This window comes from Poecilia formosa, unplaced genomic scaffold, assembly GCF_000485575.1.
Source record: "Poecilia formosa unplaced genomic scaffold, Poecilia_formosa-5.1.2 Scaffold44, whole genome shotgun sequence".
NCBI lineage: Eukaryota > Metazoa > Chordata > Actinopteri > Cyprinodontiformes > Poeciliidae > Poecilia > Poecilia formosa.
Window position 1 is genome coordinate 986,804 of NW_006799983.1, and position 14,146 is coordinate 1,000,949.

The following is a 14,146-nucleotide window of genomic DNA, read 5'->3' on the forward strand; positions in this document are numbered from 1 at the left end:
CTTGCAACAGCAATACAAACTTTAAATGTGATTCTAGTGTACATGTAATTTGTTATGAAATCCTCATTCTGCACATATTTTAGTACAAAAATGACAAGGAAGGATGGAGAAAAAACAGCTCATTTTGTGAAAAAAAAAAAAAAAGATTTATTGTTTACTTCGAAAAAATAAGCAGCAAATATGTATGATTAAAGATTGATTTAGCTTTCCAAGAGCGAATACCTGGATTGATTTAAAAGAACATCGCTTTTGGAGGGAAAAACAAATTTAATGAGGACAGATGGATGATAAAAAGGAAAATATGGGGAAAGAGCAATAAGGTACTGCAGCTTGGCTTGTGGACTCTCACCTAAAAGCCAACTGTGTGGTTTCATTATTATTCTCCACATTATCCTGCTCACTTACATACAAAGCAAGCAAGATCAATTTCCCCACTTGCACTAAAGGTGTATCCGCAATGTACCTATTTGTTTGATGTAAAATATACTCTATATTTCACTAAACATAAAAAGCAATACAAAAAAAAAATCTGTGCCTTTTTCTTTTCACTTTTAATTCAGTTTAATCCACTTACTGCAGAAGCGTAAAATAGGCTTTTGGGAATTGCTGGAAAGGCGATTTAAATAGAAATATTTAAATGTTCTCCGAGCTCTTAATGAGCAAAGTTGCTGGTAAGAAGCAATTTCACTCATTCCAGTTGAAAAATGATGAAGGGAATTAAATGTGACCGTGTAGGAATGGATTTTTTTCACCCGCCAGGCTTAAATGTAGTTAAACTGAGAAGTTATGGAAGTACAATGAGTGCGTGAAAACTTCAAAGCAGAGGCCATATGCCCTGGTGACGTGCTTAACGAGATGTACGGAGCACAGTCTCAACCTTTTTTGATGCATAAACCTTAATTTCACATCCAAAAAGCCCAATTTAAACACAATATTATGACGGCTAAAAGCAAATAATGTTACAAATGAAGCTAAGAGACGAGCAATAATCTGTAATATACGGGCCGGTTCAAAATCTTCCCAAAAACGAATGACTAAGTTGTGTTAAATTGGATATGTTGAGTAGTTGCGAATTGTGGCTATATCATCAAACTGAATCAAATTAAATCGCAATATTCAAGTTACTCTCTTTTTTTTATAAAACTACTTTAAGGGTAGAACATTGTAAATGATAAGACTTAAGGTGATGGATTTTCTTTGGGTGAATCTTACATGAACTATTTGTGTTGCTAAGGGATTTCTTGAATGTTGTGACGAATGACAAAAAAATTTACTTTAGACTTAACTAAAGTCTGCACACGTCTGCACAAAGAAAAATACTTAAGATCATGTACATGTACTCTGTATCACACAGTAAACTGCTTGGCAGGAAACAGTGTTCACATCAGACTGCTTTGAATGCAACACCAAGCTGATAAGGCTGGGAGTCATGCAACCAGTAGCAAGGACGCACATCAGTCAAACCGCCACTTTGTGCAGCACTTACAGTCATGCTGGCGGAAAAGAAGGCGCCCAAATGGCTCATAAAACTTGCTCGTACCCACTGGGATTGTGGGAAATAAAGGGATTTGTCACGAAAAATGTAGGCAATCGATACTTTCGACTATGAAATGTCAACCATTTCATAGTCTCCTTGCCTCATACAATATGCACAGTACGTCTGACTACGCGGGAGACTTAAGAGTGTTTTGACTTATCAATGGTAGTACAATGGGTTACGAAAATACAGGAATAACACAAATATAAGACTGCAAGAACAATACAAATACAAGACTTAGTTTTGTACCACCCTGCCAGTGGATTTGCCTAAGTTGGTATGAAATGTTACATCTGAAGCAGAACATGTATGAATCAGTGTCTACAATGAGCAGTAAATAATTTGAAGGGATTCTGGTGGCCCCTGTGGTCCACAGCTGCTGCATACTTTGTTAAAAGCTTCCTGTTAACTTCAATAATTCCCTGCAGCCATCTGAAGACAGCAGGACCCATTTGTTGACAAATCTACATCGTCTAAAATGAAAAGAACGGCCCCAGAGCTCTTTGCCATTACACAAGACCATCTACTGTGTTTACCTTTTCTCAAATTTCTTGCAAATCACTGCTGGCTCTCATTCCACTTAGTACTTAAGGCATAAATGTGTCACATTATAGGATTGTTTTAGCTGTTTTTTTGAGTGGAAAAGCCTTTGAGAAAGCAGGACCTATGTGACTATACAAACCAAGATGCGTTTTGAAGTAGTTGTATCTTCATAGCAGAGCATTTTCTTCCAGTTGCACGTGCCTTACAATATCACAAAAAACATGGTTTACTTGAGAAGATTCTCTATATTTCAGAAGCTTTTGCCATTATGCATCAGTGCGGTTGGCACAGATGTTACAGGGCAATAATATTAAGGATGTGACTCATCTGCAGTATGAGACTGTTTGCACAGTTTGGTTTCTGGTATCTTTATAATTTACAAAATTCAACGATTAAAAACTCCCCATCTCTAACGACAGTGTAGCGATGTCTTTATTAGCCTAATGAGCAGATCCGCTTCCAAATCTGCTGAATGTCAAACCCAAACAGGAAATCCAGGCATGTGAATCTCAGATTTGCCTCAACAGAAGCCAATCGGGAAATGTCATGGGACCGCCCTCCCAATCAGATAGCCAGAAATAATCTGCAAGACAGGAAAAACAAAAACTCCCATACAGCGAAGCCGGACAGGAGAGGAAAGAGCATAGGAAGTGTTGAACACTTAAACTGTTGTAACAAATGTGGCCACAGGGCTTACAACAGCAGTTTACAATTTATCTAAGCCTGTAGGAAACAGTTTGCCGTCATTAGCTTCCTTTACTGTGCTCACATTAAACTTCAGCCAGAACAACTCTTCCCTCATTTGCTGCCTGTATCGTTTTACTGTGGAGTCATAAAACATGAAAAAAGTAAACAAAAGCAGAAATCATTTCCAAGTATTATCCAGAGATCGATCCTACCTTAATTATCAATCTGGCTATACATTGCGTTTGACTTTTACAGAGGATAACTGTGATAGCTAACTTGTTCGTCGTGATAAAATTTTATTAATCCAGTTGAAAATAGTGAGCGGAGTGCATTATAGTGAATCCAGAATAGCTCCAGATATGACTGATGTATACACCTCTGAGAAGAAGAAGGGTGGTTCGTGGGGTGAGAGAAAATTGCTGAAGAAATTTATCTGGTTCTATCAGGAAGGCATAAGAACACTCAGTGCAGATTGATGTGTATTGAACTGTATAGCAACAGAACGGCAAAGGTGGAAATTGTATTCTCAGACGGCTTTAGCTCCTTTTTTTTTTTTTGGCAGAATAATACTCCCTGCTGCAAATCAAAAATAGTTCAGGAATTGCTTGAGGAGCAGAACAATGAGTTTGAGGTGTTGACCTGACCTCTAAATTCCCCAGATCTCAGTCCAATCAAGCATTTGTTATTATCTGTGGGACAAACAAGTCAAACCACAGAGGCAGCACCTTGCAACTCACAGGAGTTAAAAGATCTGTGACTAATGTTTGGTCCCAGATACCACAACGCACCTTTAGGGTTCTAATGCCGGGTCCCCAACGCCCAGGGTGTATTGATGTCAGGCTACTTGGTAAAACAATAAATATATACAGTAATTTCCACCGTATGATGAACAGAGTGGCTTTAGTTTGAAACTAGCAAGCATCAATTTGTTTCTGTTGGTTTGATTGGCAAGTAACAAGATAGGCAGTCAAAGGGAGCAGGGAGAAAAGCATGTGAGACACATGGATGAAGCAGTGTATAGGCTGACCCAGAGGAGAGTTGTTTATTTTGTGCTAATACAGTTAATTCCCTTCCTACTCCAGCACACCAAAAATTACATTAGAGAGCAAGTCTGATGTGTGTGCAAAACGTGGAGGACCCTTGGTCCAGTGGAAAGTGTTTTGCCATTTTTTCCCCCCACAGGCATGGAAATGGAATAAAAATTTGGCAGTTATACGGCATTGTAAAATACAAAAAACAAAAAACAACAACTTCCAGATCTTGATCTTTTCTGCTTCATGCCTCTCAACAAACAGCGAGCGGCAAGAGAAGCCAACTCGGATTCTGCAAAACCAGTATGCTGTTTTGCTCTCTGCACACCACAATCACAAAAATGTGTCATTTTTCATTTGAATCTTTGACCTAACAGCTCCAAAGACCTTCGGTCTAACCACAAACCTCATGCTTATGTAACACTGACTGGGTGAAAACTAACAAAAATCCTCCTTTCGGTCTCTATCTGGTCTTCTCTCCCACAGTGTAATCTTGGTTAAAATGTTTTTGCAACATTCTCATTCTGCCCCGCTCGTCTCATAGTAATTTCCTCATCAGCGCTCTCTTCTAACTCCCGCCTCTATTTACACACTGATTAAGGGACCTTCGCTCTTCTCCTTTCAAGCTTGGAGTTTGCTATCTAGTTGTCATTTTGGATAATACCTCTTTTCCCATCACTGTAACAATGGACGCAGATTTAAAAAGTGACTCAGCCAGCTGTGTTTTTCACACATATGGGCCAAATAAGGAGGCCACTTGGTGTATTCAGAAAGCACACGTTGTTCTCCCTGTTTCTAGTTACTGTCTAAATATTGCAGGGTTATTTCTGGCTTTAAGCTTTTGGTATAGAAGTCACATAATTTTTAACCAAAAAGTATGACCCAATTTGTTGAGTTAGAGAAAAGATTATTAGTTGACTCATGATTCTTCACAAATTGCCATTTTGCACAATTCAACTTTCTCATCAGACTTCCCTAAAGCTCTTTTAAAAGTCAATGGTAAACAGATGATGTATAATATTTTCAACAGTAGTTTGTGTTAATAACTTTGTTTACGCTACAGAATGAGCCTTTTAGCTGCTAAGTAGCTGGTTACAGAGTCAACATTCCCATATTGACCAAAAATATGTCAGTCAATATTTTATGCATTGTTGCTTAGCATGAATTGTTATCAAGATTTTAGTGTGTATCAATACTAGGTAAAATCCTGCAAAGGAGGTGTGTAAAGGAATATTAAAATCAAGTTTCTGTATGTAAATTGGTTTTAGAGCCAAGTTTCAGTAAATTTTCGGTACGCTTCACTTAAGAGAAACAAATGAAACTCTTAACCCAGTTACGTTAAATCAACCTGGGGCTGAAACGGTCCTTATTTGGCGTACACAACTGTTTCTAAATTGGGTTGTTTAACACTTTTGAAAGTGTAATTGCAAATAGTTTTGTCTAAGGTCAGTGAGGTGGATTTACTTATTAAGAATATAGGGGGAAAAAAACAACACTGTTTCTGTTAGCTATTATTTTAGAGGGAGAAAGTATGAAGTGTCTTTCCTCGTATCCCTTAAGTCCCGCCTGCATTTCCTTTTAGTGCAGTTGATCCACTGATTTACAGGCATGACATGTGGGAGGCACAGTGACTGTATGTGTTATTACTCACAGCAAAAGCCTGGTTAAATCCCATTTTCTCCAGCCCAATGTAATAACAAGGAGCGACTCCTCCCTTGCTCAAATGGCATGGTGACAAAATATGGACCATATATCAGTTTTTAATCTTCTTTCTGCAGGCTTCACGTTAATGAGCAACTTAAAAAAAATTCTCTGTCTTTTTGAGGGGCTAGATTATTTGAAATACAGACTGTTATTCCAGGTAGGAAGGTGTAACAGAGAAGGAGGAGCATGACGGGGGTAAACTGTGAGAAGTCATAACCACTTTCCCATTAGGCTATTGATTTTTCAACCTCTCAAGGACACGCTTCTATCCCAGACCTGACTGTCCATCAGGAATCTATGGCAGAGCCTTGCACAGCACTCCTTGGCTGCCCGAGCTCTGCCTGAGCATAAATCTGACCAAGCTCAATGTGTGAAGGAGGGATGGGCAAATTGAGACAAGGTCAAAGGGCAAGTACTGCAGTTGTGGCGAGCGTAGTGTTGGTGTGGCAGCTGTCAGAAATGATAGGGAGGGAGTGGTGATTGGCATGAGTTGCCGTGGGCATAAACAGAGGAGTAATCAAACAGCACCAATAGACACCTCAAAAACTGGCAAATGTACAAACATATACATAGGGGCCAAAGGAAAAAAAAAGTTTGACATTTGCACAATAATCTGAAAAGGGATGAATGGGGAAAAGCATCAATGAATTCCACTAAAATCTCACTCAGATCGCTTAGTGAAATCTTTGGTGACAGCTATTGATTCTCTTGGTAGAGTCTAGTTAATTGGACTTGGTACTCTCTAAAAAAGTGTGCGGTCCTATATCCTTTTTCATTGTTCAGCAACACTTAATCATCTTTCCCCCCAGCTATAGATTTCTCCTTGACTGTGTTCAGATCCATAGACATCAGGTTCAGGGAAGGACTGAGGGGAGAGGAAGGCAAAAGTTCACCAGGATCAATAAGTGCTTTATGGTCCAGATAAGAAGTGCATGGTAGCACTTACACCCATCCCCACGCCCCACCCCACAAATACTACCACTAAGAGGCGAACAGGAATAACAACAGCTCTTCATCAAAGACAAATGTGAAGCCAATGAAACACTGGTCTAACACAACTGCTGGTTCCTGGACTTGACATCTCGATTGGTATCCAGAATCGTTAAAATTTAAGTGATATTTCTCCCTGAGGACATCTGACTGGTCTACTTTTTGCAACTGTCTAGACTGTATTATCCGAGTTCTGACCAAGCTGCTTAACGTGACCAAGCTGTTAAATATGCTCTAGATTATGTCACAATAAAAACAAACATTTAGGAATAAAAATCACTGTATACCAGTTTCAAAATAACAGATTCAATGCGGCAACTTCATATATAACCATACTTTGATTTTAAAGATAAGAAGTATTTGGCTAACTGTGCACAGTTCAAACATAAAAAATAACAGCTTTAGTGATAAGCATTAAATAATACTGTAGTCATGATGACGATCATTACTGCTATAATATAAAGTAAATAAAATTGTAATGTTTTGCATAGCATTTTCTTCATTTAAGGTAAATGTGAGACTCTCTCCTAATCTTTGAGTGCTTACAATTTTCTTATTGCACAGTATTTTAAGCAGATGCATTAAAATTTTTCACAGCTTATAATTTCTAAATAATGGATACCCATGTATAGTGCTTCAATGTGCAGACCCTCCTCTGTCAAAACTACAGTTATGAAAGTGAACTGTTACTCAAAATTTGAAAATGTGTTTTGAGACAAAATCTGAAATGTCTAATGGTTGGGAAGAAACTGTCCAATAGATCAAATGTGAATGAATCAATGAAGCTGTCAGGTTTGTGATAAGAACATTTTCTGCAGACAAGGACAGTATAAGTAAACCCAGAATTATTCCTGGTATTTTTCTTCATTTTGCCAAGACATCCCCCCACAAGTGTTGCCATTTTTCTATGGACATCCAAAATCTATAATTGACGATGACAACCGTGTGAACTCTCTCTGTTTCTAAGTATTTAAGAAGTCTGCCCCATTCTGCTACTTGGCAAGTTGCGAATGTGAGTTCAGCACCATCACACAGATTTGAAAATAGGGGAAATGTCATTGGTCCAATATACATTTCCTGTCCAAGAAAGATGACTTGTCAGTGACAGGTGAGCATCACCATTTCAAAAACATGAACTGGTCTGAACTGCAGCAATGAAGCGGTTTTGTTGTCAAAAAAGTTGGATTGTCAGTCCACAGACATCATGCTAGCTGTGGCAACTGTCACTTTTTTTCAGAGAATCCTTGCTTTTGTGTCAAAATGTATGATCTATTTATTATGTTCTAACTCTGATAGTAATACCAAGTCTGAAATTTTAACATTTTGGACATTTTTGTGCTTCCTTATTTTAATCTTGGTAAAAAGTAAGTGTACATTTTTAAAATCCAGAATGAAGAAAATAGATTAAAACAGTCAATTACAAAGTCAAATTCTTTTTAGTTGGGTGGCATTTAACACATCAGAAGAGCACAAAGCAGAATTGCAAATCAAAAGTCAAATGATACATGCTTTAAAAATGTCTTTGCAAACAGAAATCTGAGAGGGATGGTATGCATTTTTATTCAACCTCCTTCACACTCATTTCTAAAGTTAAAATCCAGTGCAACCAACTCCCTTCTTGAATTCATCTTAATAATAGAGTCTTCCCGTGGGCTATTTAACCCTTGCGTAATACAGCTATTCTATGAACATATCAGAGGTTTATTAAAGACCATTAGTGAACAAACAGTTTCATCAAGACTAAGGACACACTAGACAGATCAGGATAAAGTTGTAGAGCAGTTTATGCTCTGCAACCCTGTGAGTACCACAAAGTATTCACAGCACTTCTCTTTTTATGTATTTTGCTTTGTTATAGCTTTGGTTGAAATTGCAATAAATTAACCTCTTTAATCAAAATTGTACATACAAATGGTCCATTAGGACTGTGGACTTAGCTTAAGCTTTAAAGTCATGAAATGAGCAATGATGGCAGAAACTCCCCCCAGAAAATGTGCAACTATAATTGCAGTGAAGGTAGTTCTTCATATTCACTTAGGAGGGTAATTATACATGCACAAAACACTTTAGATATTCATTGGGAAAAAAAAAAACATATTTTTTTATATAATAACAATACGCACTGATTTGTGTTGGCTTATGACAAAGCTCCTACAAAAACACAAAAAAAGTTTTTGACTATTAATGACTTTGCAAGCATTTATATAACTTTTGGCTTCTGTTTCTCTTTATGAATCAGACTCCAAGCTGTTCTAATTTTCTAGTTGAACAAATTCTGCAACTGAACTAACAATTGAGCATAATTACAGCGTTGTAAAATACCTCATCTTTGTAGGGACATCAAGGTACGGTGTCAGACTAGTGGAGGAAAACCACTAAATCTCATTTAAACTCTTAAAACAAAAAAATAAATAAATAAATAAATAAAATACATGATGAACCGAAATCAATGGGGAACCAACATAATGGTGAATCATCAAGAGTTCTCCATTTGTTCTCGGTAATGCTGACATGATGCTTCTGCGCCACGCTGACTATTGAAACAAGATGCATGCTCCCTTCAGGATTAATAGAACAGCAGCGTAATTATCAAGTCAGAGTGCTCAACAAGGTTATGCAGTAGTTGCATAAAATTGACCTCAAGTGTTCATCAAATATTGCCATGAAATGCCATCAATTAATTACCCTAATCAATTAAACTGAATTATGCAGTAACAGATCACAATGCCCTTATATTGCCATATAACCAACAGTGTGAGTAGTTTATTATGGTGGAGCTGATCACCAGGAGAGGGGCGTTAGACAGATGGCTTTCTGAGCGCACGTGACTCAACGAATGCTGTTTGCGACTTATCAGCTAATAGGGAGGGGAGCAGATTGTGTCTCTCAATTATCCTGGCAGATGAAAGTAACGAGCGAAACAACAGATATACCGCCTTGCTAAATGGGCTCTAATGGGAGAGGTAGAAACTGGAGCGGGGATGATGGTAGAGAAAGGCGGGTGGAAAAAAAAAAAAAAAGTAGAACGGCGGGGGTTGGGGGTGGACAGAGCATAATGGCCTGTCAGAAGATGTTCTACTTTTTTTTTTTGGTATACAGGACGGATTGTGGTCAGATTTTATTCTTCTATACCGGTAATGGATAAATGACTTCTTTCCTTTCATCCTGTGGCTCTGTTTTGTCTCCTGTTTGTGACAGTACATTTTTAAAGGGCATGTTCAAGTATACTTTTAGGCAATTTGCGCAGCTCTTGCAGAGAACAAAAATCTTTGTAAGAAAAACAAAATTCAATGCGTTTCTTCTCTGGTTGGTTAGTCTCTTTCTTGAATGAACGTGATTATAAAACGCTATACATGACTGTACTAAGAAAATCATTAGTTTGCTTCTACATTTATAGAGCATGTATGTTTTGCAGGGCTATTATTTCACATTTAGAGTCACCAGTTTTAATGCGTACACCATTTTAGCTTTCTGTACAATGTAATAAAAAACAAACAAGAAAAAAAACCCTGTCATTTTTGCTTTTAACAGTAAAAAAATGCTTTCATTACATGTTAATCCTGTTAGGGGTGAGTGTGCACATCCATTTCAGCAGGCTGCAAACATTCTTATAGAAAATATTGCAAGCATTGCTATATTCCATCTTCATCGATCACAGGCTCCCCCAAAAGTCCAATCAAATTTGCTCCTCTGCCCAGTGTTACCTTTTAATAAGGTTTTAGGCTGTGACAGATGATATTATTAAAAAAAATGCATGGGTGTAAAAACAGTGACATGTTATAGTTTTGGTAGATATGATATGCAGTCTTTCCTAAAAAAACACTTTTACGGTTTTTTAATCTAGATGTTCACAGGTTTTGACAGAATGTAGTCAAATATGGAGGGTTAAAAAGGACAAGATTAAATAAGTAAATAAATCATTAAATCATTAAATAAATGTAGAATGAAATAAATAAATGTTTAATTATATGCATAAATAATGTATTTAATATACAATTAATTTATTCAATTCGTCATTAAATTAGTAACATGCAAACTTATGAAAGTTGAAGCAAATAATTCTTTCCTGGTTCCTGTTCCCGTAGCATCACCATGACATAATTTTATCTTTCAAATTCGTCCCTTGAGGTTGAGAGGCATTGCTTTGGGTGGGGCTCACATTGATCCACTGAACTCCACTACTTTAGCCTCATTCTTTGAAAATCATGACATTAAGGATTCTGGTGAGCTTTCCTGTGAGATTTTACAATTAGTTGACAACACAGAAGCAGGAGATTGTTGTTCAGACTATGTGGCGGATGAAGTCAAAGAAGTGACTGAAGGGAAGCATCACGGCATATAAATTGCAAAATCTCTCCAATAAGGTCCAAAAGGAAGTTCATGAAAATCCTGTATTATACGGTTGTGATTTATAGAGAACAGACGGGGCTGGAGATGTAACAAAGCAGACGTCCTGATGAAGCTTCACTTTTGGACCGTTGTATGAAAAAAAAAAAATTAAGAACTAACTTCTTGATTCACTTAGTTATATTGATTCAACTAAAACTGTGGTTGGTGAGGCTTGGTTAAATCATGTAGTGTTATGAATTAGCAAGTTACAAAAAACTTTTAGGTTGTCTAAATTCATCTGGTTTACTGCTTTTAAATCTAAACTAAAAGTTCTTGAGGTCTGTTCTACTGTCCTTTCATAGCTTCTTTTAACTGCGTATTTTCTGTGCTGTATTTGTTGCTGCCTCTTGGCCAGGACTCCCTTTCAAGAGAGGTTTTTAATCTCAATGGGTTTTTATCTTGGTAAAATAAAGGTAAAATAAATTAAAAAAAAACAGCACACAGATGCAACCCTGCTTGGTCACCCCTGATTACCATTATTCAGACTTGGAGGTTTCTTCAGTGACTGAGATTAGTGAACCAACTATTTAAAATTAATTTGAAAAAAGAATCACTTAGTGCATTCAAAGGTAAAGCCATTCTGATTCAGCAGTTCTTATTTCCTCTGTTCTCCCATTTTGTTAAATTGGACACCAAAGATACAATTTTTCTTCCAGTAAGAGACTATATGTGAGGTTAGGACACATTAGACTGCTCTTCAGTCAGAAATCCATCTGAGCCTTTTAGTGTGAGCAAAACATCAGTTGAATAAATATAATACTTAAACAATTCAAATCATCTTTTAACCTAAGTGTTTACTTCATACAGCGGTCTCCACGGCTCATTCCAAATGTGGTGAATTCTCAAAACAGAAAAGTCTGGCTTAAAAGTACATTTTTCTACTTTATTTGTGACAGGAGGAATTTGTTCATTCTGTCTTGCCTACCACAGAGATAAACTTTAGTCTTCTAAAATAAGCCCTGACGCTGCAGAGAGAGAAAGAGAGAGAGAGAAAAAAATAACTGATGAAAAATGGACGAGCGCCAGAAATGGTAGAGGGGTTCACAAGTGGTGTCCAGCTTTTGTGTTAGAGCCAAGACACTAATCATAAATGTGGGGAACCGAGCATTCAGCCAGTAATGAAAGCTACAGTAGGTTTCAGAATATGAACCTTTGTGTGACTGTGGTGGGGGTTAGACTACTGTATTTGCCAAACGATTCATGGTAAAATATGCATTTATAAGACATGACTCAATGATGGAGTGTGAAAATAATATGTTCAATTATGGCTTCTTATGCTACACCACTGTTGTGCACTAACCGGTTTCTGACAGGAGCTTGATGGACTCCAGCACGCGCTCGGTGTAGACCCCAGGTTCGTAGTTTTCCATCTCAGCGTTAATGATGTGGACCACACGGGCAGCTCGTCCACGAATGGCTCCAGCAGTTCGGTCGAGAGTGTCCACATCTCCCTCTTGCAGGGCAATTACACATTTGTTGACGTCCTCAAGGATGTGGTTCTCTGAAGAGAAAGAATGAAATTGGTTTGAATCAAACAAAAGAGACCATATACCTTCTTTATATTCTTCTTCTCCTTAGAAACACAAAAACTGTCTGATATCAAGATTGCCATGCATTTTTTTGAGACATGTCGGGACACGGCATTAACACTGCAGCTGTGAATTGCAAGTTATGCCACACATATCCGTCACTGCCACCAAAATCGATGAGAGTGCTGATCACAGAAATGACCAATTAAAGTCTAAATGTTCCCTAAATGTGAAAACAATTAAATGAAATTGTGACCACTCAAAAAAGTTATATATATTTTACACCTTTCATCCCAATACACGGATACTAAGCTTTAAAGATCTACTGATGTACCACAAAATTCTTTACATTTCCTTAACATTTAAACAAAAGTTTAAATATATATATATACATATACACATTTAGCTGCAAAGAAATATAAAACAAATTAAACAACAAAACAATTGATCAAATAGGAGATGCTTTGATATCAAAAAGGGAATCTAAAATTAACAAACTTTTATTCTAAATGTTCTCTTTCCTGACCATGAGTTATTCTACACTCTTTTCTTGTCTGTGATTTTGACTGATGAGTTAAAAATAGTAATAATGCATTTTCTTTACGTCTTAATCTGATTTTCAACATGACATTTTCAATGATATTTAATCTTCACTCAGCTTAAGTCATTTTCAGTCCAACAAACTGAACAGGGAATTCACACTGAGTCGTCACAGAGTAAGCAGATGAAAATATGTTGCTTTTTCTCCACAGGGATTTCTCCACATGTGCAAATTCTGCACCAGCAGTTCAGCTGCACCGGTCTGTGACCCATAACTCTTAAATGTTCTGTAAGCTCCCAGACAGTGAAACGCTTTGAGTACGATGTCCAGACGGGAAAATTCTTTTGGATTAATTTAGTTTCTTCCGTGATGTATTGTGTATGCTCATATGCACCAAGTCATCAAGTGAAAATGACAGAAAGCCTTCAGATTTGTCCATCGCTGTTTTAAAAAGCCGGTCAAAGACAGAAAATATGTGGCTAATGCGACTCCCTCCGTTCTAAATTCTTTTATTCTTGGTTTACGTTCATGTAAGTAAAGAATGTCTGGCTTGTTGCGTCTATTTCTTAATGAGCAAAGTTTTGAAAAATCTTTTTGATCTTCATAAACTCCACACAACGATCTGGAAATAATACTTGCCACTCTTTACCTGACACAGAGAGAAAGTCGTCTACAGATGTGATGTCATCCACTGCTTCAGTCAGAATGCGTACTTGCTTCTCCCACTGGTCCTTGAACACGTCCATGTTGTCCTGGGCCACCTTGCTTTGGGGCCGCGCGGCCAGAGTGAGCGCAGCATTTATAACCTGGAAAGGAAGACAAATCGTGTTGCATTAAACATGCATTTATATGGCGAAAATAAAACAATTTGTGTACATTACTAGTTCTCTTTGATTTAGGACATGTCTTAATGTATTATTAAACGTAAGTCTTTTTATTACTACAAAAAACAGCAGAAGCAATAACCCTGCAGTGCTCCATTCGAAACTCACAATCCACAGTCCATTATTTTCTAACAAAATAACCCTTAAAAGTAGATCATGTGGAACTTGTGAGATGGTTGGACATGCATGTTAAAAAAGAAAAAGAAAAACAAAACAGCACCGCTCCTATAGCCTCAACATGTACACTTGTAGTATATTCAGCCCTGTTAAATTGGAAAATCTTGAACTGAAATATGGAGCTCGATCTTGCA

The 14,146-nt window shown here is 37.4% G+C and overlaps 1 protein-coding gene across 1 annotated transcript in view; it reads right to left on the reverse strand.

Annotated features, from left to right (window-relative positions):
- ctnna2 (catenin (cadherin-associated protein), alpha 2) overlaps nucleotides 1-14,146 on the reverse strand; it is a 257,593-nt gene that overhangs the window by 44,718 nt on the left and 198,729 nt on the right. The window contains exons 5-6 of the mRNA XM_007551842.2: nucleotides 13,601-13,757; nucleotides 12,182-12,382 (exon numbers count right to left, since the gene is read on the reverse strand). Coding sequence (XP_007551904.1) covers nucleotides 12,182-12,382; nucleotides 13,601-13,757 — 358 coding nt within the window. The remainder of the gene's footprint in view (nucleotides 1-12,181; nucleotides 12,383-13,600; nucleotides 13,758-14,146) is intronic.